The following is a 24,250-nucleotide window of genomic DNA, read 5'->3' on the forward strand; positions in this document are numbered from 1 at the left end:
AGAGCTTCAGAAAACACACACCGGGGGAAGCAATCCGGAGTCAGAAGCACATAGATGGAAAAACAAAATAAGACGATGGAAGGAAAGGCTGAGAACGAAGATGGACGTGTGCTTAACGTCTTTAATCTGAAAACATGGTACCGACCAAAGACAGTTTTGAAACAAGCGACTCAGGAGATACAACCAGGTGCACAAAGATCTGCCAAGCCACGCCAACAAAAAGGAAGGGTTGCAACGTTCATATCGAAGTTTCAATTCAAGGGAGGTTTCTTTTTCTGAGACAGAGTCTCGCTGTGTCGCCCAGGATGGAGTGCAGTGGCGCGATCTCAGCTCACTGCAACCTCTGCCTCCCGGGTTCAAGTGATTCTCCTGCCTCAGCCTCCCGAGCAGCTGGGATTACAGGCACCTGCTACCATGCCTGGCTAATTTTTTATATTTTAGTAGAGATGGAGTTTCACCCTGTGGGCCAGGCTGGTCTTGAACTCCTGACCTCAGATGATCCACCTGCCTTGGCCTCCCAAAGTGCTGGGATTACAGGCGTGAGCCACCACCACCACCAGCCAAGGAAGGGTTTTTTTTGTTGTCGACAATGGCTCGACCCACAACGAAATCCCACTGTCTGAGCCCACACAAGCCCACAATCCTGGCAACTAAATACGTCAACAGAGAAACCGACAAACAGAACAGAGGGGGATGGCGCTGCTCTCAGCCTGACACTAAACAGATTAAAAATCTAAATATGGTTCAAAGGCCTCGCAGCTCCACTTCCAACTATCCCTCAAGTACTCACAAAGAAGGACAAAAATAATCCATGTTTCAGCCTCGGCAGAGGAGCTCTGCGTCCTCCAAACAGTAGCTACCGTTTAAGCCAAAGCTGAGTTTTGGCAATGGAGATCTAGAAATCAAGAAAGGACCTCCAACTTGGAACTCAGAAACCTCTGAAGCAACCTGACCTGAAGACGAAATTAGGAAAAAAAAAAAAAAAAAAAAAAGGAACAAATGTCAGTAATATGAGAAAAACATGCATTATGGAAACCAATGGGATGGGGTTCACGGGGTGGAACCCTCAACACCACACTGACGGAAGAGAAGAGGGCAGAAGTCAGCAAAGGGGGCCTGTGATCTGAAAGTCACCAAAAACTTTAGAAAGACAAGAAATGCCGATAAAGAGGAAAATTGATCAATTGATCAATATCGATTTGCCAATGAAGCAGACTCTCCGCAAGAAAAATCAATGAGAGAGAGAAAATGCACAGGGCAGCCGAGTCAAGAACAAAGAAACCACCGAAAAGTTGGCACACTGAGGACCGCGGCGCCCTCAGCCTCCCTGCACAGGTGGAAAGACAGGTGCCTCCAAACGTTATCAAAGAGCCGAACGGGGCCAGGCGCAGCGGGTCAGGCCTGGAATCCCAGCACTTTTGGCACGGGTGGACAGACAGGCGCCTCCAAACATTATCAAACAGCCAAATGAGGCCAGGCTTGGTGGCTCGTGCCTGTAATCCCAGCACTTTGGGAGGCCGAGGCTGGAGGATCACCAGGTCAGGAGACCGAGACTGTCCTGGCTAACACGGTGAAACCCTGCCTCTACTAAAAATACAAAAAATTAGCGCGATGGTTACTAAACTCTCTAAGTTTCAGCTTCTTTACCAGTAAAATAGGGTAATAACTGCACCTATTTCGCTAACCTGTTAGAACTAAGAATTCCCAGTGGATAAGCCAAGCTTTGTGTCCAATGCACAGTGCTCAAGAAACAGTGATGTAAGCAGTGGCTCACACCTGTAATCCCAGCACTTCGGGAGGCCGAGGCGGGCGGATCACAAGGTCAGGAGATGGAGACCATCCTGGCTAACAAGATGAAACCCCATCTCTACTAAAAATACAAAAACTTAGCCGGCACCTGTAGTCCCAGCTACTAGGGAGGCTGAGGCAGGAGAATGGTCTGAACCTGGGAGGCGGAGCTTGCAGTGAGCTGAGATCGCGCCACTGCACTCCAGCCTGGGTGACAGAGCATGACTCCGTCTCAAAAAAAAAAAAAAAAAAAGTGATGTAAATTGTTGTATTACTGATGTTGTTAAAAAGTTAATGAGGCGGCCAGGCGCGGTGGTTCACGCCTGTAATCCCAGCACTTTGGGAGGCCGAGGTGGGTGGATCACTGGAGGTCAGGAGTTTGAGACCAGCCTGGCCAACGTGGTGAAACCATGTCTCTACTAAAACTACAAAAAATTAGCCAGGCGTGGTGGCAGGCACCTATATTCCCAGCTACTCAGGAGGCTGAGGCAGGAGAATCGTTTGAACTCAGGAGGCGGAGGTGGAGGTTGCAGTGAGCTGAGATCGTGCCACTGCACTCCAGCCTGGGCAACAAGAGCAAAACTCGGTCTCAAAAAAAAAAAAAAAAAAAGTTAATGAGGCAGCAATAAAAAGAAAAAAAAAAAGATACAGCCAACAGCTTGGCTGGATCTCCAGGGAATTATGCTAACGTAACAGAATAAAAGCTAATCTCAGAAGGTTGCAAACTATAGGATTCCATTTACACCAAATACTCAAAGTGAAAAATTGGGCTGGGCACAGTGGCTCACACATGTAATCACAGCACTCTGGGAGGCTGAGGTAGGAGGATCACTTGAGCTCATGAATACCAGATCAGCCTGGAGAACACAGCAAGACCCCATCTATACAATATTTTTTTTTATTCTTCAGACAAGGTCTCCCTCTGTCCCCGAGGCCAGAGTGCAGTGGCGCAATCTCAGCTCACTGCAACCTCCGCCTCCCAGGTTCGAGTGCTTTTCGTGCCTTAGCCACCTGAATAGCTGGGATGACAGGCACGCACCACCATGCCCAGCTAATTTTTTTATTTTTAGCAGAGACAGGGTTTCACCATGTTGACTAGGCTGGTCTTGAACTCCTGGCCTCATGTGATCCACACACCCTGGCTTCCCAAAATGCTGGGATTATAGATGTGAGCCACAGCACCCAGCTGAAATTTTTCTTTTTTTTAAACAGAGACAGGGTTTCTCCATGTTGCCCAGGCTGGTCTTGAACTCCTGGGCTCCGGCAATCCTCCCATCTCAACCTCCCAAAGTGCTGGGGATTACCAGTGTGAGCCGCTGACCCAGCCCTCTACAAAATACATATTTTTTTAATTAGGTGGTCGCAGCTGCTCACAAGGCTGAGGTGGGAGGATCACTTGAGCCCAGAAGTTCAAGGCTACAGTCAGTTATGATCACACCACTGCACTCCAGTCTGGACAACAGAGTGAGACCTGGTCCCTTAAAAAAAAAAATCGTACAGATGAAGAAGAGATTGGTGATTCCTGGGCTTAAGGAAGGTGCATGTCTCAAAACCGCACAGAACTACACACACACACACACACACACACGCACGCACGCGCACACACACGCAGACACGTGCACACACGTGTACACACACGCAGACAGACGCAGACACACGCACGCACACACGCACAGACACACGCACACACGCGCGCGCAGACGCGCAGACACACGCGCACACACGTGCGCACACACACGCACAGACGTGCAGACACACGCACACACAGACACACACACACACGTGCGTGTAAAGCCGGTGGAATCTGATCAGGATCTGTGGACGGCACCAATGTCGGCTTCCTAGGTCTGACGCAGCACCACGGGTGGGCGGGATGGTACCCCTGGGGGTGGCTAGGTGAGAGGAGAACACTCTGCCACTTCCTGTGAATCCCGAAAGACTTCAGAATAAAAAGTGGATCAACTTCAAGGACAAGGGCCCAAGAGAGTAACAGAAAATTCACCAGAAAGCCATTCGCAGGGTCGATCCCCTTCCGAGACCACCGCCCTCTATTAAACGAGTGGCAGGTGAAAGGACACGATCTCTGTCACCTGTCAAATGAGACAGGCCGTGCTGTCACCACGTTGGCCAGGCTGGTCTCGAACTCCTAGCCCCAGGTACTCCTCTCGCCTCGGCCTCCCAAAGTGCTGGGATTACAGGCCTGAGCCGCCGCGCCCGGTCACAAGGGACGTTTTCAACGTGAAGCAGCATCCAGGGACCTAGCAATTCCACTCCCAGACACGCACCCAGAGGAAATGACCCACGCGCCAGGTTCTCCCGCGGTTTCCTCTTAAAGCAGAACCCGGAGGTGCCGTTCTGTGGATTTTCACTCTGAGCGTGTGTCACACTTACAATCGCACGGACAGAGAAAGCGACGGGGAAATGAAACATAGGAAATAACTTTCCTTTGGTCTGTCAATAAGCAATTTCCTGGTGTCTCTCGTGGCCTCAGATCCTGTCTTTTTTGGCAGAAGATGGGCTGTCACTCAGAGACCTGTGCCTGAGGGTTTCCAAAAATGGGAGGCGGTGGGCGGGAGAAGGCGTACGAAAATTATTCCCGTTTTAAATGTCTTCCGATCCAGACAACCAGAAAATCTTGGTTTCCTATTCGTTAATCTCCAATGCCTTTTTTGTTTTGTTTTTGTTTTGAGACAGGGTCTGGCTCTGTCACCCAGGCTGCAGGGCAGTGGCGCAATCTCAGCTCACTGCAACCTCCGCCTCCCAGGCTCCAGCAATCCTCCTGCCTCAGCCTCCCGAGTAGCTGGGACCCCAAGTGTGCGCCACCACACCCAGCTAATTTTTGTATTTTTAGTAGAGATGGGGTTTTGCTGTGTTACCCAGGCTGGTCTCTAACTCCCGCGCTCAAGCGATCCTTCCGCCTTGGTCCCCCAAAGTGCTGGGATTATAGGCATGAACCACTGTGTCTGCCCCTTTTCTGTTTGTTTGAGTTGGGGTCTCTCAGTCACCCAGGCTGGAGCACAGTGCCTCAAACATAGCTCACTGCAGCCTTGACCTCCTGGCCTCAAGCGATCCTCCTGCCTTGGCCTCCCAAAGTGCTGGGATTAAAGGCGTGAGCCACCTTGCCCAGTACCTAACTCCTCTCTCGACACCAATTTTTAAATATTTATAAATATCGAACAACAGGCAGACCCCTCACAGGGGAAAACTTACGTTTAATTAATTTTCAGGGACACCTTTTATTCTCACCTGGGTTTCCGGTTCTCAAATCTAAAGTTTCCTTTCAAATAAACTTAAGAAAAGCGAGGTGACTTAAAAGGGTGCTAGAACAGGGCACATGAAGAAGGGGCCAAGGTGGAGAATGCGGCTGGGGGACCCCATCAGCCATCAGCGTTGGGGACTCCTGGCGAAGGGTGGCGTCCCCAAAGCCAACTAGGCCCCGCCTGGAAGGAAGCTGCACCCACTGTTCCAGGAAGAAGCCGAGGTTTGGGAAGGGATCCCACAGCTCCGAGGCTCCATCCTGCTGATGAGCCCCAAACTCCCCTCTTCCTGGGTCCTCGGAGAGGAGAAGTGGGGAGGGGGGAAATGAGCTACTGCAGCTCCTGGGCCCTGCTGGGGTCCCTCCATCCCTCACACCCACCGACTCGCTGAACCTGACGATGGAAGAGAGCAGGTGCCCATCTTGCGGGAGCTTCGGGAGGGCCACACCTGGGGCCAGCGCCACAGCCTGCAGGGGCCTGGGGGAGTGGAGGCAGTGAGGAGGGTGCCACCAACTCAGGCCTCGGAGCTCTGCATCCTCCGCCAACCCCGGGCTCAGGCGGCGTTAACTGCATGGACTGAACGGGGAGGGGGTCACCCTTCTGTGTCCAGGAGCTGGGGGGTCCCAGGCTGGAGCAGCCACATCACATCCCTCAAGGGCAAGAAATGCAACATACTGGGCCTCACTGGGCCCTCCAAAGCCTCCGCCCTGATGTGTGGGGGGACAAGGCGAGACCCTCCCAACCTGCGGCATTGGGGCAGGGCCGGAGCACAGGGCGAGACTCTCTGGGAACCACAGAAAATACATCTGCAAACATTGGCAGGTTCCTGCTAGGACCGTGCTGGGTGTCCAGGGAGAGGCAACCCAGAGGGAGCATTCTCAGGGCCACGCGGCTCACACACCACAGCTCTGGTTACCCAGGGACCGATCTCACAGCTAGTGGTCCGTGCCAGGGCTGAGGGGTTGAGAGACGACAGGGGACGAGGGAAGACACCTCCCACCCCACCAGGCCCTGCTGTAAGCCCACCCAGAGGCCCAGGAGAATGAGGGTGGACGGCCTTGGGAGTTGCGCCTCCTCCTCCAGGAAGCCCCCAGGGCCTGACCCTCTGCCTCACACAGGGAAGCATTAGCATGTCCGGTTCCTGGGGCTGTTTCCGGGGGGCTGGCAGGGTGGCGTGTGGGGATTTCCACGCCTCAGGGAGCATATTCTGGCCAGCCCTGCGGCCACTTCCTCACGCAGAGGGGAAGGCCAGTGTGAGGCAGTGGGGGCAGCAGAGCGATGTCTCTCCGCGTGGGGGTGCAAGTGCCCAAGTACAGACCCCCCTTTGCCCACCGCTCAAAACCCCGACACTCCAGCCAGGGCCCACCCCTGGGGGATTCTGGAGATAACCTGCAGGCAGCGCTTTCCACCCAGATCCCGGAGGCGGGAAGGACACAGTTTCAGAGGCCCCAACCCGAGGCCCCCACTCCCCGGAAAAATGCTGATATCCACAAAGAGACCTGTGGCTCTGAAGCAGCATCGGGGGCACCCGCCCCAACCTCCCCCACCAAATCCTGTTGACAGCCAGCCTGGGCCGCCCAAATGCACATCAGACTAGACCCTCTCTCCATTCACAACCATCCAAGGCTCCCCGCTGCCCCTGCAACGAGCACAGTGCCCCTAGCCCGCCCCGCCGGCCGGTCCCACCGCAGGGCGTCCGTACGGGCTGCTCTCTCTGCCTGGCAAATTCCTCCCCTCATGCTCCCACGGCCCCTTCCTCTCACCCTCAGGGCTCTGCCCCGACACACCCTCTGCGGAGACCTTCACTAGAGGTCCCGCTTTGGGGCAACCTGGCCCTCGCTGGGTGTGCCGTGAAGCCCTGCCCACGCTCCAGAGTGTGATTTTCAGGCCGCCCCCCGGACCCCACGTCTCCCCTATCTGTCCCGCCCACTGCCGTGTCATCAGCGAGGGTGACCAGCTCATCCAGGTCAGCCTGGGATGTTTCTGCTTTGAGCACTCAAAGCCGCGGGTCCCAGGAATTGCCCCTCAGTCCTGGGCAAACCACAATGGCCGGTCACCCTGGTGCTGGGCCCTGCATACAGCAAGCGCCTAATACCTGCTTAAATGAAAGTCATCGAGGCTCACAAGGTGGGTGGGATCCAGTGAGAGCCGGGATCCCGCACCACGCCCTCTCCAGAGCCTCAGTTTCCCCTTTATGGATCGACTGGAGAATCGGATGCTCGAGAGCCCCACCCACACACAGGCCCAGCTCCAATCCTGCGCCTAAAAGCAAGCCCCACCCAGCCCCCAGACCCAGGCTCCAGGCCCGGGACGGACGAGAGGACAAAGGGCTCGGGCTCCCAAGGCAGGTCACACGGGCAACGGCAGCTGATTTCAGGGGTCTTCAGGCTCGCTGCCCCTGACCCGGCCTGTGTGGCCCTTTCCCCATTGTCTCCCTCCTTTGCTGCCCCAGCCTCCCTCGCCCCACACACTATCTTCAACAGACCCTTGATCTCCTCACTCCACGAGCGCCGGCAGGAAGGCGGGGTCCTACCTGAACCTCCGAACTGCGCCCCGGCCAGGGAGGCGGGCCGGCCCTTCCCGTTGGTGACAGGCAGCGGGAACATCTGCAGGGAGGGGAGGGGAGAGGTGAGCGGGGCGGGCGGCAAACCAAACCCTACAGTCCCGGGTTTGAACCCAAGCTGGGAGCAGAGCTGGGGACACCCGGGAACCTGCGACTGCGCTCCATCGAGGCCCGGCCCGTCCTGCTCCGCCCCATCACAGACCAGAAGTCTCTGAGGACTCGCGTGCCCTCAAGTGACGCTGCACCCTGGACACCCACGCCCAGGGTGAGAAAACTCCAGACGATGACCCCGCTGTACCGCCAGGCAGAGTCCCTGCAGCTGAAAACTCGCTGTTCCCCCTGCCTTTGCTCTGGGGGGAGGGGTATCCCATTAGGCGAAGGATACAACTTATCAGCTCTTGACTGTGATACAAAGTTGTCTTTACGCTTCAGCTCTGAAAAGCGAGAGGTTTACACTCAACAGGTAGACATGTGGAGAGTCCCCGGATGCCTGAGCCCTGGCTGACTCCACGTTTCCTGTGGGTGCACTGGCCCCGCGTGGCAGGCCCTGGAGCGGGGGGTCCCTGGAGCGAGGGGTCCCTGGAGCTGGGGTCCCTGGAGTGGGGGGTAGGGCCCAGTGTCCCCCTACCAGGGCTGGGTATGGGTTTGCTTGGCAAAAGGGGAAGCCGAGGCTCAGACAGGCAGCAGGTCGAGGAAGACACGGGATGGAGCCCAGGGCCCGACAGGAAGCTGGAGGAGCTGGGGAGAGGCTGCACCCCACAGCTGATCCAGCTACTGGGTGCTAGGGGTGTGGGACTGCCACCCTCCCTCCCGTCTGGCTCACCCGTACCCAGAACACTAAGTCCCTAAAGATTAACGGGCTCAGAGGCATTAACCGGAAAAGCCAACAGCAACAAACCCTTTTGCCACAGAAAAAAACACAACAAGCCTCCGCCCTGCCCCAAGGGGCTGCGTTTTAAGGCTCCCATCGGGGCTTAAGTGATCAAAGTGGCTGGAATCAGAGCCAGGGGCTTTCTGAGGAGCAGCCAAGATCCCCAACACCTTCCCCAGCCAGCCAGGAGGCGAAGGCACAGCGCCTGTGGCCACAATCCACAAGTCCAAAGGGGACCCAGGAAGCGGGGTTGTCCCCCACTCCCTGGTCCTGCAGAAGGGGAAATGGAGGCCGCATTCTCACCTGGCCCTGGAGAGGAAGAACGGTCTTGCGGGTAGGGGTGGCGCCTGCGCTGAAGGCAGTGTTCGCCCAGGACCGCACCCCCTCCTGCAGGCTCCGGCGCACCCAGCCTCCCCAGGACCCAGACCTCCAAGGGCCAACCTCCCATTTGGGAAACAAAGGCCTGCTGTGGGGGAAACTGCGTTTCTATCTGCTTTGTCCCCTACGACACCAGGGCTGCACCAACGTGCCACAGGTCACAGGGGTACCGGGCTGTGTCCTGTGGGCTCTGCAGGCCTCATGAGCAGCCCAGAACAGCCCCCGCACCCCTTGGAGCATCAGTTTCCTCTTCTGAGAAATGGACCGAGGGCTCTGGCTGTGTGGGACGTGGTGAAACCCAAAAGCCCATGGGAGTCTCGCACGCGGCAGGGCCTGGGGAGCTCGCTTCCAACAGCCTCGGTCCTAGGGACTCGCTCCCCCTTCATTCCTGAAGTCCCTGACTCAGGCCCAGGGACTACCTGGGACCCAGGCAGGGCATGTCAGCCCAGGCCAGTGCCGGCGGGTCCTTCGTTCCCGACCAAAGCTAGCCTGGGTCGGGGCAGGACAAAGGCGCGCTGGGAACAGCCTGGGTTAGCGTTCTCCCTCGTATTTATTTGGAGTTCCCTGTTCTCTCACTTTATACGAATGTGGTCCAGGGAAGTCAGTGCTTCCCCTAGGACCAAGCCTCGGCAGGGGCAGAAGGCAGGCACGCAGGAACAGAGCGGGGATGCGGGCAGTCACAGGGGCTGTCTCTGCCTCCCCGTCCTGGCCAGGGAGGTGGAACTCCACCTCTGGGTAAAGCCCGAGGGGGGACGCCCGGAGAGGACGGGCACCTCGCCGCTCCCAGCCTGTTTCCTCATCTGGGAACGGCTCCGACCCGGGATGGGGAGATGTGCTGAGTGGCTTGAGGTGAGGAGTCAGGTCCTGGGGCCGAACCTGTGCCCCCTCCCCCCAAACGCTGGTCTGTTCCAGCCCAGCGGTCTGTGACTTGTCAGTTTAACAAAAAACAACCCAACTGCACCTCAGGTTACTCAGCCAGGGAGGCAAAAATAAAACGGGGCTTAAAAATACCAGCATGGCCCTTCCGGAGCCTTGGCCCCTCCGGCCCTTGGGCTGTTTTTTCCGCAGGGTGGCCGGTGTTGTTTCAGTTTGGGGACTTTTGTTTTTGACAGACCTCAGTGGCCTGTGCCTCATAGGCGGGAGGATTAAATTCAGACTGAAAGTGCCCTCCCCCAACCTGTTTCAACCCCAAACGCTGCCACTGGGCATGGGGTGGGGGGAGCAGGATTTAAGGACATCTGTAGACAGGCCAGAAGAAACAAACCAAGGTCCCTGGGCTTCTCCAGGAACCCGTAACACATGGCCCCACTGTACCAGCAGGCAAACCGAGGCCCCGGGCCTTTACAGCACCCGGCAGCGGCCGGTACCCCAGGGGTCTCCAGCATTCCAGCCTCACTGCACCTGCCTGAACTGTGTGACTTCTGAGGACCAGCACCCTCTGAGCCTCCATACACCCAGGCGGAAAATGGGCCGTTCAGGGACAGATCCAACCACCTAAGACTCTGAAGGAGCCGCTCCGCCCTCCCCACCGGGCCTGCCTGCTCCGCAGTGATAACCGTGGCAGTCACAATGGTGGCACTGCTGTCTGCTCAGTGGCCCATGAATTCTCACTCAATCCCAACCCAGCCTCCTCCTGGCCCAAGCTTGACTTCTGGCAGCTTAAATTCAGCACCCACGTGTGACTAATTAACCACACAGTCAGTTTCATGCCCGTGTCCTCTGCCCACCAGGGGAGTCCTGTATGGGGCAGGCCGTGTCTGCCCCATTCACGGAGAGTGGTCCTCTCAGCACTGGGCACCCCCTCCTTTTCTTCTTTGAGGAAGGATCTTACTCTATCGCCCAGGAAGGAGTGCAGTGGCGCAATCACAGCTCACTGCAGCCTCAACCTCCAGGGCTCAAGTGATTCTCCTTGCCTCAGCCTCCCGAGTAGCTGGGACCACAGGCATCTACCACCACTCCTAGCTAATTTTTTGAGTTTTGTTTTGCCTTTTTGAGAAATGGGGCCTCACTATGTTTCCTGGGCTGGACTTGGAACTCCTGGCCTCAAGCGATCCTCCCGCCTCAGCCTCCCAAAGTGCTGGAATGACAGGTGGGAACCACTGTGCCCAGCCCCCCTCCCATTTACTGAAACAGGGCCTCCAGGGTCTCACTGTCAACCAGACTGCAGTGCAGTGATCTTTTACTTATTTTTAATTTTTGTATCTACAACGAGGTAAGCGACCCTGATCAGGCCCATTTTACAGATCAGAAGATCGAGACCGCCTTTTGCTTACCCAGCCAAGCTGGGGGCCCAGGACCATGCCCCTAAGGACTCAGTTTCCCCATCTGTAAAGCAGCAGGCTGTAGCATGCTGCGTCCGGGCGAAAGCCCCATAGCACACGCGCTGCCATGCGGTGTCAGCCTCCTGCCAGAGAGTGGCCCACTCCCCCAGCCCCACCGGGGCCTCCTCCCATCCAAACAGCTGACGCTCCATCGCTGAAGTATTCAGCAAACACTCTCCCCTGAAAACCTTCCCGTGAACTGTGGGGGCAAAGGGGTGTCGGGGGCTGGGCGGGGGTCCTGGCTCACCATGCTGAAGTCCAGGAGGTCACTGAGCTCCTTGTCTGTGCCCACAGGCGCCATCCTCTGCGGCTGGTTCATTCTCCTGGGGCCAGGGCGGGCACCTCAGGCCTGGAAACCCTGCTTGGTGGATGTGGGGACAGATGGACAGGGAGAAACAGGGAGGGGAGAAGAGTTGTGAGTGGGAGAAGCACAGAGCGATAAAAGCCACCTAAAAAACCCTCCACCGCCCTGGGGTCTGAGTTCCAGCAGAGCCCTGGGGGCACGGGGAGCCCTGGGAGCAGGCGCAGGGAAGCTGGAATTCCAGAGTCTAGGTCCCTGTAGAGTCCTCCCCAGAGGCCACAGGGAGTCTGAAAAATGGGGGGAGGGTGTGCAAATATAAACTCCCTCACTCCCCCAGGGACCACCAGGGCATCAAGTTGCCAAGTTTAAACTGCACGCAGGGCAGCCAGAACCTCTCCTTTCTCCACCTCTCTCATTTCCAACCACCCCCGGGCTTCCTCTGAGGCCCCCTACCCCCGGGAAAGGGAGGAACAGCCCGACCCTACCCCACCCCGAGGGAAATTTGGTGATTCCCCCCTCCCCCAGCAGATGTCACAGCCCGTTGACGACCAAGTCGCCCCCAAATTCGACATGAAGGAAATCCACAAGTCAGAAAACCACGAAACTCTTGAACAAGCTTCAAGACTTAAAGTGCCGGGGGTGGGGGGGACGCGCACCCTATGCAGGGACCAGCAAAGCTTCCCTCCACCCTCAATCTCCCTCCCCCCAAAAAACCCCAACAGTATTCAGGAAAGAAAAAAAAAACAGCCCTAAATTGCTTTACTGTCGCGATGTATCCGGGAATTATTTTTAAGCAAAACTTTGACAACATCCCTTGCCTGCCCTCCATGAGCGGGGAGAGCGTCCCAAGACCAGGGTGCTCCCGCGTGGTCCCAGGGGGCTCCATTCTAAGATGGGGGATGGGGGATCCACCTGCCAAGACCCATTCCACCCCCAGAAAAAGGTACAGAGAAAAATTTCCGTCCCAAAGAAATGCACTCCAGGCCCTTCCAGTCTCGACTTTCCCCAGGGGTCCCCAGGTGGGGACGGGGGCAGCCCGGGAGACACCTCCGAGGCTGGGGGTGGGGAGGAGCCTCCGAGGTCGAGGGAGACCCAACTTCAGAAGCAGAGAAATCCCCTCTTTGTCTGCCAACTGGAGGCCGGGTGTGAAGCGGGCGCCCCAGCGCAGCCCCTCCCCCGCTCAGTTTTTTTCTTTTTTGGAGGGCGTGTGAAACTGACTTTTTTTGAGGACTACGAAACCGCACTTTTTTTGTGGGGTAGCTGAAACCGATTTTAAGACAGACTTAGTTGGGGGGGGTGGCGAGCTAAAACGGGCATTCTACGGGAGCTGGAAGACTTCTGGGGCGTCCCAAGGACTTTCAGAGACTTGGAGGATGTTTGAAGCCACTTTGCACGGCGCGGAAGGCGGGGGGCGCGCTGGAACGCCTTTTTCCCGGGGGGAGGCGGCCCGGGAAGCCGGACCCCCTTCCCCCCGCAGCCGGTGCAGGCGGCGCGGCCCGGGAGCCTTTGAAGCTCGCAGCGCGGCCGCCGCCTCGCCCCGCATTAACGCGGAGCAGATGTTACCCGCGCGCCCCCCCCCGGCCCGCCCGGCCCCGACCAGCGCCTGCAGCGCGCGGCACCTTCCCCGCGCAGACAAAAGGACGCCCCTCCCGCGCGCTCCACCCCCCCAAACTCCGGCGCCCGGGCCGGGCCCCCCTCTACCCGAGAAAGGGGGCGCCCCGGGGTCCCCGTGCGCCCGGGCTGGGGGGAACGGTCCTCGCGCCTAAGTTGCACAGCCCGTCCGGCGCCCCCCGCGCCCCCGCCCGGGGCTGCTTAAAGTTTCCCGAAGTGCCCGGCCCGACGGGGGCGACGCGGGCCTGGCGAGCTCCGGGCTCCTCCACGTCGCCGCCCCCCCGGCGCCGCGCGAAGTTGGAGAACAATGACTCCCGGGCCGCGGGGCGCCCCCCGACACCGCCCCCGCCCCGACTTCCTCCGCGCCCCCCCCCAACAAGCGCGCGCGGGGCGGGCCGGGGTTCCCTGGGCACAAAGCACGGGGGTACCGGGCGCGCCCCCCGCCCCCCGCCGGGCTCACCTGCTGGGCGCCGCCGGGCACGCGGCGCGTGGGGGGCGGCGGCATGAAGCGGGGGGGCCCCCCCCGGACAAAGGGGCGTCGCGGCCGGGCCCCCGAGGGTCGCGCGTGGGCGGCGGCGGCGGCGCGCGTGGCCCGGGCCCCTCCCACCCCCGCGTGGCCCGTCCCGCGGGGCCCGTGCGCGCAGCCGGCCGGGGCGCCCCTGGGGCAGCGGCGTGCGCGGTGCCCGCGGTGCCCGCCGCCGCGTCGGCTCCGGCCCGCTACGCCCGCAGCCGCCGCCGCTGCCTCATCTTCCTGCGGCGGGAGACATGTTCCGCCCCCCGCCCGCGCCGCCCCGCCCCGCCCCGCCCCGTGCAGGCCCCGCCCCTGCCCCGCCCCCGAGTGCCCCGCCCGGCGGCCCACGCGGATCCCTCCGCCACCTCCGGGCGGCTCGGGCCCGAACGCCCTAGCTCGGCCTCTCGAGCACCCTCGTGAGGACCCCGAATCCCGTGAGGTCCAGAGCCTGGGAGCGGGGACGCGCAGAGGAGGCGGTCGGGCCGCGGCGCGGGGAGAAAACACGGACTATCCCCGTCCGCGGAAGCACACACGAGCTGTGCGCTTAGTCCATGACGCAAGCGAGTAAGGCCCGTGAGATTGAAAGCTAAGGCAGAACAGTCTGGTCAATCGGAAGCCGCGAAAGTCTGATGGGCGGGGATCCTAGCCATTCGTGGTGAGGCCCCGCCTCATTTCTTCTCGGCCCCGCCCCGCAGCAGAGGCGGGACTCTGCGAGCGAGAGGCCGCGAGAGGCGGCCGGGGTGGGTCCTGGAGTTTTGTTCTCAGGTTGGCGTGGCCGCCCGCGCGGAGCCTTCTGCTTGGTTATATTTGCGTTCCTCGGGCCAGCCCCGCGTGCTGAGTGGTGCGAGCGGGTATCACGGCCCCGAGGGGGCTACGTCAGACCCATTTTCCCGGCGGGAAAACCGAGGCTGGCTCCGGCTCTGGGTCAGAGAGCCCCGCGGGGAGCCTCAGCGGTGCCTTTGCCGACTTGAGTCTCCGTCTCGGCATCTGTGAATTTGGACTTGACTTTGGACAGAACTCAGGCCAGATCTGGCTTCCTGATTCTTAGTAGTCCGTGTCTACATTTTAGTAAAAAGTGACCCCGCCTAGGATCGGGCGCCGTGGCTCCTGCCTGTGATCCCAGCGCTTTGAAGGAGGCCAAGGCGGGAAGATCGCTTGAGGCCAGGAGTTCGAGAACAGCCTGAACAACATAGTGAACCCCCCCTCACACCCGTCTCTAAAAATATTTAAAATAATTTAAAATAATAATTTAAAAAGTTGACCGGACGCGGTGGCCCACGCTTGTATTCCCAGCACTTTGGGAGGCCAAGGCGGGCAGATCACCTGAAGTCAGGAGTTCGAGACCACTGTGGCCAACACGGTGAAACCCCATCTCTACTAAAAATACAAAAATTAGCCGGGCATGGTGGCGGGCACCTGTAGTCCTAGCTACTCGGGAGGCTGAGGCAGCAGAATCGCTTTCACCCGAAAGGCGGAGGTTGCAATGAGCCGAGAGCGCGCCATTGTACTCCAGCCTGGGCGACAAGAACGAAACTCCGTCTCAAAATAAATAAATAAATAAATAAGTAAAATAAAATAAAAATACAAAAATTAGCTGGGCGTGGTGGCATACACCTATAATCTCAGCTACTCGGGAAGCTGAGGCAGGAGAATCGCTTAAACCCAGGAGGCAGAGGTTGCAGTGAGCAGAGATCGCAGCACTGCACTCCAGGCTGGGCGACAGAACGAGGCTCCGTCTCAAAAAAAAAAAAAAAAACTAAACAAATAAATGAAAATAACACAATCTCCCAGGGCTCCCTGGGGCCCCAAAGGGAAATTTACACTCCACTCCCAGCCTGGGAAGATGCCACCATCTCGCTGGCCCGCTTGGCTCCAGCCATCCTGCCCTCTGGATGGCCCAGAAATTGCTAAGCTCATCCCCACCCCGGGCCTCTACGTTCGCTTTGTCCTCTACCTGGGAGGCTTTTCCCACCCCTATCTGGAGCCCCTGAGTCATCACAGTTCAATGCTGCACCTATCCCAGGCCGGCGGGGAGGCGGGGCCACAGGGGCCCCCCCCACCAAAGCCACAAGCCCCCCCTGCTATACACCCAAACTGGGCTGTCCACAGTCCGACCCTCCGTGCCCAGAGAGTTCCACGTGCTGCAGGTCTGGGGAGAGGGCTGCGGGTCCCAGGGTCTGCCTGCAATCCCTAACCCTCTCCACCTCACTGTGACCTCAGGCAAGTTCGTGCTACTCTCCGGGCCTCTGTTTCTCCATCTGGACAGTGGAAGGGGGGGAGTCTGGCACACAGTAGGTGCTCACAGCTGATGCCTGCCTTCCTCAGCCGCCCGCCACCCCCGCAGGGGCCTCTCCGGAGCCAGGGTCTCCAAGCAGCTCCAATCCCACCCCAGCCTCCTCAGCCCCCCGCCCTTCCTTGTGGCCCAGCCCTGACCCCATGGGTCTGAGGGTGTCTGTGGCCGGGTCTGGCTCTCCCCATTCCAGTGTAGGGAGCTCTTGAAGGCTGGGCTGGAGCCTCACGCACTGTGGGCCACTCCCCACCCACACTCAGGGTCCAAGCCACAGTGTGGGAGCTGGAGTCCTCCGGAGGAGCCCTTCAGTTTCACCCACGGAAGGGAAGCAACCATCCAATCACGGACTTCTTCTTATTATTATTATTTTGAGAAAGAGTCTCGCTCTGTCGCCCAGGCTGAAGTGCAGTGGTAAGATCACAGCTCACTGCAGCCTTGAACTCCTGGGCTCAAACGATCCTCCCGCCTCAGTTTCCCGAGTAGCTGGGACCACAGGCACGCGCCACCACACCCAGCTAATTTTGTATTTTTTGTAGAGACGGGGTTCTCCCTATGTTGCCCAGGCTGGTCTTGAACTCCTAGGCACAAGTGATCATCCTGCCTTGGCCTCCCAGAGTGCTGGGATTACAGGTGTGCGCCACTGCACCGTACAGGACTATTCAATTATCGGGCGCTGACAGCGTACGGGGCCTTGTGCCGCGCATCCTAACACTGCGGACAGTGATGGACTCAGTCCCTGCTGTCCCGGCAGGATGACCCATGAGGGACCCCTTGTCTAGTCCTGAATGTGGCTCTTTCCTGTGAGGTCCTCCTGCCTGTGTGGTTCCACGTATCGTACAGATGAGGAAACTGAGACTCAGGGGTCTCCTCCCTGGGCCCCAGGGCACCCTGGGGCTCGCGCCTGCCAGGAGGTTCCGCTGGTAACCACAAGCCACCATTGTTTTCCCCAAGGAGGTCAGTCCTGGGGCTGAGTCACTGGGTGGAGCAGCCCGTGGGGGCCCCCCACTTGGCCACCACCTCTGCCCAGCCCCGAGGCCTGGGTGCTCCCTCCAGGGCCCTGGCACGGGGACAGGCAGCAAGCTATCCTCCTGACTGTGGCCTTTGTTTTGCTCTGGGGCCAGGCAGGTGGAGGAGCAGGGCCTCTGCACCTGCCGCCTGTTCCCTCCACACCTACTGTGTGCACCCCCGCCAACATGAACCACATATGTCAGAAAAACTGAGGCCAAGGACAAGTTCCCACTAGGGAGACACAGAAGCGAGGGGGGCGAGGGGCGGCGATGGCGAGGTTTCCGGAGACAGACGCCGTAGGTGTGCAGGCCACAGCTGTCCGCAGAGAGACTGGGCTTGGATTAGGACTTCGGGGCCACCCTCCAGATTTCTGTTTCCATTTGTCCCTAAAGTGGGCACCTTTGACTTCTCCCAGGGTATGAACATACTCCCCCAACCCCCAGCGCCCTCCAGCAGGGGCGGAGAAGGGAGTGGCGGCCCAGCACTTATCACCCGTGTGAGGCCCTGGGACAAACCTCGCTCCGGCGTCCACTGAGCATGGGCAGCTGGGGCGATCGGTGTCGCCTCCCAAAGTGGGGGCTTCCTGCTCGAGCTCAGACCTCCAGTGAGGGGCCTGATCCCAACACGACCAGATCAGGACCACCCCACAGAGCCCTGGGCTGGGACTCGGCCAGGGTAGGGCCCATTCCCTTATTCTCCACAACTTCGTTTTTATTTTATTTTAGCAGAGATGGGGTGAGGTGGAAGGATCGCTTGAGCCCAGGAGTTCGAGACCAGACTGGATAACACAGCAAGCCCCCATCTCTTAAAAAAAATTTTTTTTTAAGATGAAATCTCACTCTGTCGCCCAGGCTGGAGGGCGGCGGTGCCAGCTCATCGCCCAGGCTGGAGGGCAGCGGTGCCAGCTCAGCTCACTACAACCTCCACCTCCTGGGGTCAAGCGATTCTCCTGCCTCAGCCTCCTGAGTAGCTGGGATTATAGGTGCCCACTGCCACGCCTGGCTAATTTTTGTATTTTTTTATAGAGACGGGGTTTCACCCTGTCGCCCAGGCTGGTCTAGAACTTCTGGCCTCAAACGATCTTCCTTCCTTGGCCTACCCAAAGTGATGGGCTTACCATCATGAGCCACCGTGCCCGGCCCCGTTCTTCCTGCCTTCTGGGAGGAGGCGTCTCCAGGCTTGCTGGCTGGACCTGGGCAGGGAAGCCTCCTGAAATTAGGAGTGCTAGGGGCTTATGATCGTTCTCCCCTAGCCAAGGGAGGAGATTCTGGTGTGAAATGGAGCAGTGGGGACACACTCCAGTTCCTGGGGTCTGATCACAAGGGTTCCTGACTCCTCGGGCACTTCCAGCTATGAGGACACCAAGGAAGGGAAGAGGCTTGTCGGTGATCAGACCCCTACCCCTCCACCCAGACTTATGGGAGCCAGAGGGCCAGGAGAGCTGGGCAGGAGGCTCTGAGGTTGACGGGAACTGGAACGCAGCCTCACACCTCCTGCTGTAGGGCATTCAGGGGAAGGAGGACCATCTCCCACAGGGAGTGGGTCCCCTGGGGCAGTGACTCTTGGGCTATGACCTCAAGATGCATGCGGTCGAGAGGCAGAGAGCGGATACCATGCCAGGCAGGGGAAGCTGAGGGACAAAGGTACTGAGGTGGGAAGGGGTGTGGGGTGTTCAAGGAATGGGGCCTGTGAGGCTGGAGCCCAGAGAAGACCAGAGAAGAGGAGCCAAGATCAGAGAGAGGGGCAGGGCCTCCTATGCCACAGGGAGGAATTGGGTCTTCATGGTGAGAGGACTAGGGAGCCATGGTGGGAGTTTGAGCAGGAGACGGATGTGATCACAGGGACCATGAGTTGGGGTGGATCTGGGGTACATTTGGAGGATAACTGAGGGCTCTCCCAGTGGGTGGGTGTGAGGGGTTAGCAGCCTGCCTACTAGGTGTGGGGTTAGGGACCTGGGCCTGTGAATGGCGGTATCGTTCTCTGAGTGGGGCCAGCGTGGGTCAAGGGAGAGGTGTGAAGGGGGAACAGGAGGCTCATGTCCCAGGGTGGTGTCCAGGCCCCATGAGACAAGGCGGGTCATGGCCAGGAGGGGCTGCGTGAGAGGAGGCACCGGTGAAGAAGGCACAGTCCCCATTCGGGGGGAGCCCAGCTCTGGACGCAGCCTGGCCTCCCCGAGCCCTCCTTCTGTCCAAGCCCCCCACGCAGCCCCTCTGCACCTGCCGGGTGCCCGTCCACCCCAGGGCCAGGGCCAACTGCCGAGGATGGTCCCACCCCCTCTTGGCCAGGCGCCCACAGCTCCTGACTCAGGGGCCCCCGCGGGCCTGTCCTGCCACATTCCGGGGCGGCCCGTGCAAACACAGGGCACCTGCCCATCACCCCCCACGGGGCATTGTTTGGCCCAGTTACCCCGAGGCGGGGGCAGGGCAGGGGGCAGGGAGCCCAGCCAGATTCTCAGTTCCCGCCACCCATGCACCTGCCCACAGGCAGCCCTGCTGACCTGCACCCACCTTGATATGGGGGGACGGCGCCTCTGTAGTGCACCCTGGGCACAATGGGGGCATCTCCCTTCTTCCCGGGGGTCTTCACCTCCCCTGAACTTTGCTCAAGGCACAGAGGACGTCATCCCATTGTTCAGATGGGGAAACCGAGGCAGGACTCAAGTGGCCTCATGCCTGAAGCTGAGCCAGGCTCCCATCCCCGGTCCACCTGTCCCCCCCCCGACCCCACCTCACCCCGCCAGGCTCCTTCACCTGCACCTGGTGCCTTCCAGAAATGGGGGAGGCCACTCCAGGCTGTCAGCCCTTTGGCACAAAGGCCGGGAGGTCAGAAGCCATCCAGGGACGCCTTGCCACGCTAAGAAGGTTGGGTTTGATTCGCGGGTTTGGAGGAGCCGAGGGGCCCACATGGTCTCACTGGGGGTGGGGAAGGGCATCTGGGAGACCGAGGTGGAGGCCGGCGACGTGGCTGTGGAGTGGGATGCCCAGGGCAACAGGAGGGGTGGAAAGAGATGCCTGTTAGACAGACGGGAAACTGGGGGGGCGCCCCTGGGGAAAGACGACAAGGATCCTAGGAGGGCGGGGAGCACAGGTGCCCCCAACCCCAAGGGGTGAGAACTAGACTCGAGGAGGAGACTCAGGGCTTGGGGGCTGCAGGGATGGCTGCCTGGAGCTGAGCCTGCAAAGCTGGAACAGGGAGGAAGGGTAACTGAGCAGAGGGAACAGCAGAGGCAAAAGCTACGAGACGAGGAAATGCAAGTTGTTCCCTGGGTTTGGGCCGAGGGCCAAGGGGCGGGGGCGGGTGGCACTGATGGATGTGCCACCCACCCCCATCCGGGCCATCCTGTCTGGATCCGGAACCCTGCCCTCGCCCCTCCCTGCCTCCGTCAGACCGGCCCTGCACTCCACGGACATTGTATGTCTTGCTGCTGCCCAGAGCCCGAAAGTCCCTGCCCACCTCCCCGTCTCCGCCCCTCCTGGTTGTCCCTCCAAGCGCCTGTTGGTTTCTGGGCCTGTTTCCTGGCTGTGTCCTCTCCTGGAACAACTTTCCTCTCTTTGTACCTGGCTGTCTTCTCTTCCTCATCCTTCCACCCTCAGCTTGGGGGCCACCTCCTCCGGGGAGCCTTCCTTGCTTTGTTTGTTCGTTTGTTTGTTTGTTTGTTTGTTTCCAGAGACAGAGTTTCGCTCTTGTTGCCCAGGCTGGAGTGCAATGGCGCCATCTTGGCTCACTGCAATCTTTGCCCCCTGGGTTCAAGCAATTTTCCTGCCTCAGCCTCCTGAGAAGCTGGAATTACAGGTGCCTGCCACCACGGCCAGCTAATTTTTTGTGTTTTTATTAGAGACGGGGTTTCACCATGTTGGCCAGGCTGGTCTTGAACTTCTCTGACCTCAGGTGATCCACCCCCCTTGGCCTCCCAAAGTTCTGGAATTCCAGGTGTGGGCCACTGTGCCCGGCCTTGGTTGGCAGTTTTCTAACAGCTGGGGGTGGCTGCGTGTGAGACACGAGAGGGTGAGCAGGAGGTGCTGGGATCAGAAGAGGCTCAGCAAAGGTCGGCCCCACACCCAGCCCCCTTGACCTTTTCAGGCATAGAGAAGATACAAAATCCAGAACCATGCAAGGAGAAAATTCTTCAAATTTGACCACACAGGCCAGACACGGCAGCTCATGTCTGTATTCCCAGCACTTTGGGAGGCCCAGGCGGCAGGATCACTTGAGGCCAGGAGGTTGAGGCCAACCTTGGCAACATAGCGAGACCACCATCTCTACAAAAAAAATACAAAAATTAGGCCGGGCCTGGTGGCATGTGCCTGTAGTCGTGGCTACTCTGGAGGCTGAGGCAGGAGGATCACCTGAGTCTGGGGAGGTTGAGGCTGCACTGAGCCATGGTTGTGTGACTGCACTCCAGCCTGGGCAACAGAACGAGACTCAGACTCAAAAAAAAAATGTTTTTTAGGCTGGGCACGGTGGCTCACGCCTGTTATCCTAGCACTTTGGGAGGCCGAGGTGGGCAGATCACTTGAGATCAGGAGTTCGAGATCAGCCTGGCCAACATGATGAAATCCACTCTGTACTAAAAATACAAAAATTAGCCGAGCACAGAGGCAGGCGCCTCTAATCCGAGCTACTTGGAGGCTGAGGCAGGAGAATTACTTGAACCTGGGAGGAAGAGGTTGCAGTGAGCTGAGATCATGCCACTGCATTCCAGCCTGGGACACAAGAATGAGACTCTGACTCAAAAAAAAAAGTTTTTTGACTACATAAAAATTAAACACTTTTGTGTGGTCCCAGACTCACAATAAAGTTAGATGAGATGAGAAAGCTAGGGAGAAACTATTTGCAACATCATAACAGACAAAGGGTTTGGGCTGTTCGTATACAAAGAGTTCCAACAAATCAATAAGGAAAAAACTCAAAAAAAACATGCAAAGAAATGAATGATTAATTCATACAGGAAAAAATTAAAATGGCCACTGGATACACAGACGAAAAAAAAACCTAAAGTCACTCTTGGTGAAAAAAATACAAATGGGCCAGGCGCGGTGGCTCACGCCTGTAAAATCCTCGCACATTGGGAGGCTGAGGCGGGCGGATCACGAGGTCAGGAGATCGAGACCATCCTGTCTAATATGGTGAATCCTCATCTCTACTAAAAATACAAAAAATGAGCCGGGCGTGGTGGCGGGCACCTGTAGTCCCAGCTACTCGGGAGGCTGAGGCAGGAGAATGGCGTGAACCAGGGAGGCGGAGCTTGCAGTGAGCCGAGATGGCGCCACTGCACTCCAGCCTGGGTGACAGAGCAAGACTCCGTCTCAAAAAAAAAAAAAAACAAACACTAATAAATCTAATAAAAATGATGGCATGACCACTGCTCACCCATGCCAAGGCCGTTTTTTAAAAACAAGACAAAACCTGACGGCATGAGCAGGGCTGTGCATTAGAACATGGTTTGTGGCACAGAACACTTGATTTGAAAACTGCTCGTGTCCAACAACAAGGGCTGTAGAAGAAGATTCTGTCATGGCTGCACCAGGAACCCGACTGTTGACCGTCCAGCAAGTCAGGTTCCCGTGCCTGCTTGGAGCCCAGAGACTCCTGAGGCCGCTTCTCTGGGGGAATGAAATACAAGTTAAATACCCACCATGCCACTTTTGGTTGAAGCTTTTGTAAAGGAAAAAAGCATATTGAAAAAGTGCAGGAGGAAATGCCCCAAGGGCTTGGTGGTTACTCTGGGGGTGGGGGACACTTTCAGTTCTTACTTTATCTTTTTTTTTTTTTTTTTTGAGATGGACTCTCACTCTGTCGCCCAGGCTGGAGTGCGGTGGCGCGATCTCGGCTCACTGCAAGCTCCGCTTCCCAGGTTCACGCCATTCTCCTGCCTCAGCCTCCCCGAGTGGCTGGGACTACCGGCGCCCGCCACCACGCCCGGCTAATTTTTTGTATTTTTAGTACAGACGGGGTTTCACCGCGTTAGCCAGGATGGTCTCCATCTGCTGACCTCGTGATCCGCCCGCCTTGGCCTCCTGAAGTGCTGGGATTACAGGCGTGAGCCGCTGCGCCCAGCCCTTACTTTATCTTTTGAAGAGGCAGGATTAGCTTGAGAGTTTATATTGGACATTATTTTCTCTTTTCCTTGGTTGAAAATGTTTGTTTTGGGGGCCGGGAGTGGTGGTTCATGCCTGTAATCCCAGCCCTTTGGGAGGTCAAAGTGGGAGGATTGCTTGAGTCCAGGAGTTTGAGACCAGCCTGGGCAACATAGCAATACCCCATCTCTACCATAAATTAATAAATAAAATTAGCCAGGCATGGTGGTGTGCAACTGTAGTCCCAGCTACTAGGGAGGCTGAAGTGGGAGGATCCCTTGAGTCCAGGAGTTGGAGGCTGCAGTGAGCTATGATTGTGCCACTGCACTCCAGCCAGGGGGATAGACCGAGACCTTGTCTCTTAAAAAAAATTTTCATTTTGACAATATGCATAAGGCCACATGCGTAAAGCTCAGTTGGAACGTCACTTGCAACATCATAAGAGGCAAAGGATTTGGGTTCTTCATATACAAAGAGTTCCAACAAATCAATAAGAAAAAAACTCAAAAAGAAAACCATGTAAAGAAATGAATGATTAATTCATACAAGAAGAAATGCAAATGGCCACTGGATACAAGGCCACAGAATATTTGGAAGGTGAGGCTAAGAGGAGAGCTGCTGTCGTGGAGACATTGAATAAAAACTGCCAGGGGCCGGGCACGGTGGCTCACACCTGTCATCCCAGCACTTTGGGAGGCCAAGGTGGGCAGATCACTTCAGGCCAGGAGTTTGAGATCAGCCTGGCCAGCATGGCGAAACCCCCCCTCTACTAAAAATACAAAAATTAGCCAGGCGTGGTGGTGTGGGCACCTGTAGTCTCAGCTACTCAGGAAGCTGAGGTGGGAGAATCGTTTGAACCCAGGAGGCAGAGGCTGCAGTGAGCTGAGATTGTGCCACAGCACTCTAGCCTGTGTGACAGAGTGAGATTCCCTCTCAAAAAAAAAAAAAAAAAAAAGACTGCCAGCATCCACTTCATCTTCATGTTCTAAGATGATGGTTTATCTTTGTGTGTATTTTATGTTTTTTTAGTTTTAATTTTTTTTTTTTTTTAAGAGATGGGGTCTCAGCCAGGCGCGGTGGCTCACGCCTGTAATCACAGTACTTTGGGAGGCAGAGGCGGGTGGATCATAAGGTCAAGAGATCGAGAGCATCTTCGCCAACATGGTGAAACCTCGTCTCTACTAAAAATACAAAAAATTAGCCGGGCATGGTGGCGGGCGCCTGTAGTCCCAGCTACTCGGGAGGCTGAGGCAGGAGAATCACTTGAACCCGGG

General features: G+C 57.7%; 1 protein-coding gene across 15 annotated transcripts in view; it reads right to left on the reverse strand.

Moving 5' to 3' along the window:
• TCF3 (transcription factor 3) overlaps positions 1–13,869 on the reverse strand; it is a 43,729-nt gene extending 29,860 nt beyond the window's left edge. For 5 of the 15 annotated variants that reach the window (XM_055371130.2, XM_055371124.2, XM_055371127.2 and 2 more), the window contains exons 1-3: positions 13,551–13,867; positions 11,426–11,536; positions 7,579–7,651 (exon numbers count right to left, since the gene is read on the reverse strand). In XM_055371130.2, coding sequence (XP_055227105.1) covers positions 7,579–7,651; positions 11,426–11,497 — 145 coding nt within the window. In that variant the 5' untranslated portion in view covers positions 11,498–11,536; positions 13,551–13,867. Of the gene's footprint in view, positions 1–7,578; positions 7,652–11,425; positions 11,540–13,550 lie in introns of all 15 variants that reach the window. The other 10 variants (XM_063701937.1, XM_055371118.2, XM_055371121.2 and 7 more) reach the window with 6 other exon arrangements.
• Positions 13,870–24,250: the final 10,381 nt, after the last annotated feature.

This window comes from Gorilla gorilla, chromosome 20, assembly GCF_029281585.2.
Source record: "Gorilla gorilla gorilla isolate KB3781 chromosome 20, NHGRI_mGorGor1-v2.1_pri, whole genome shotgun sequence".
Lineage (NCBI taxonomy): Eukaryota > Metazoa > Chordata > Mammalia > Primates > Hominidae > Gorilla > Gorilla gorilla.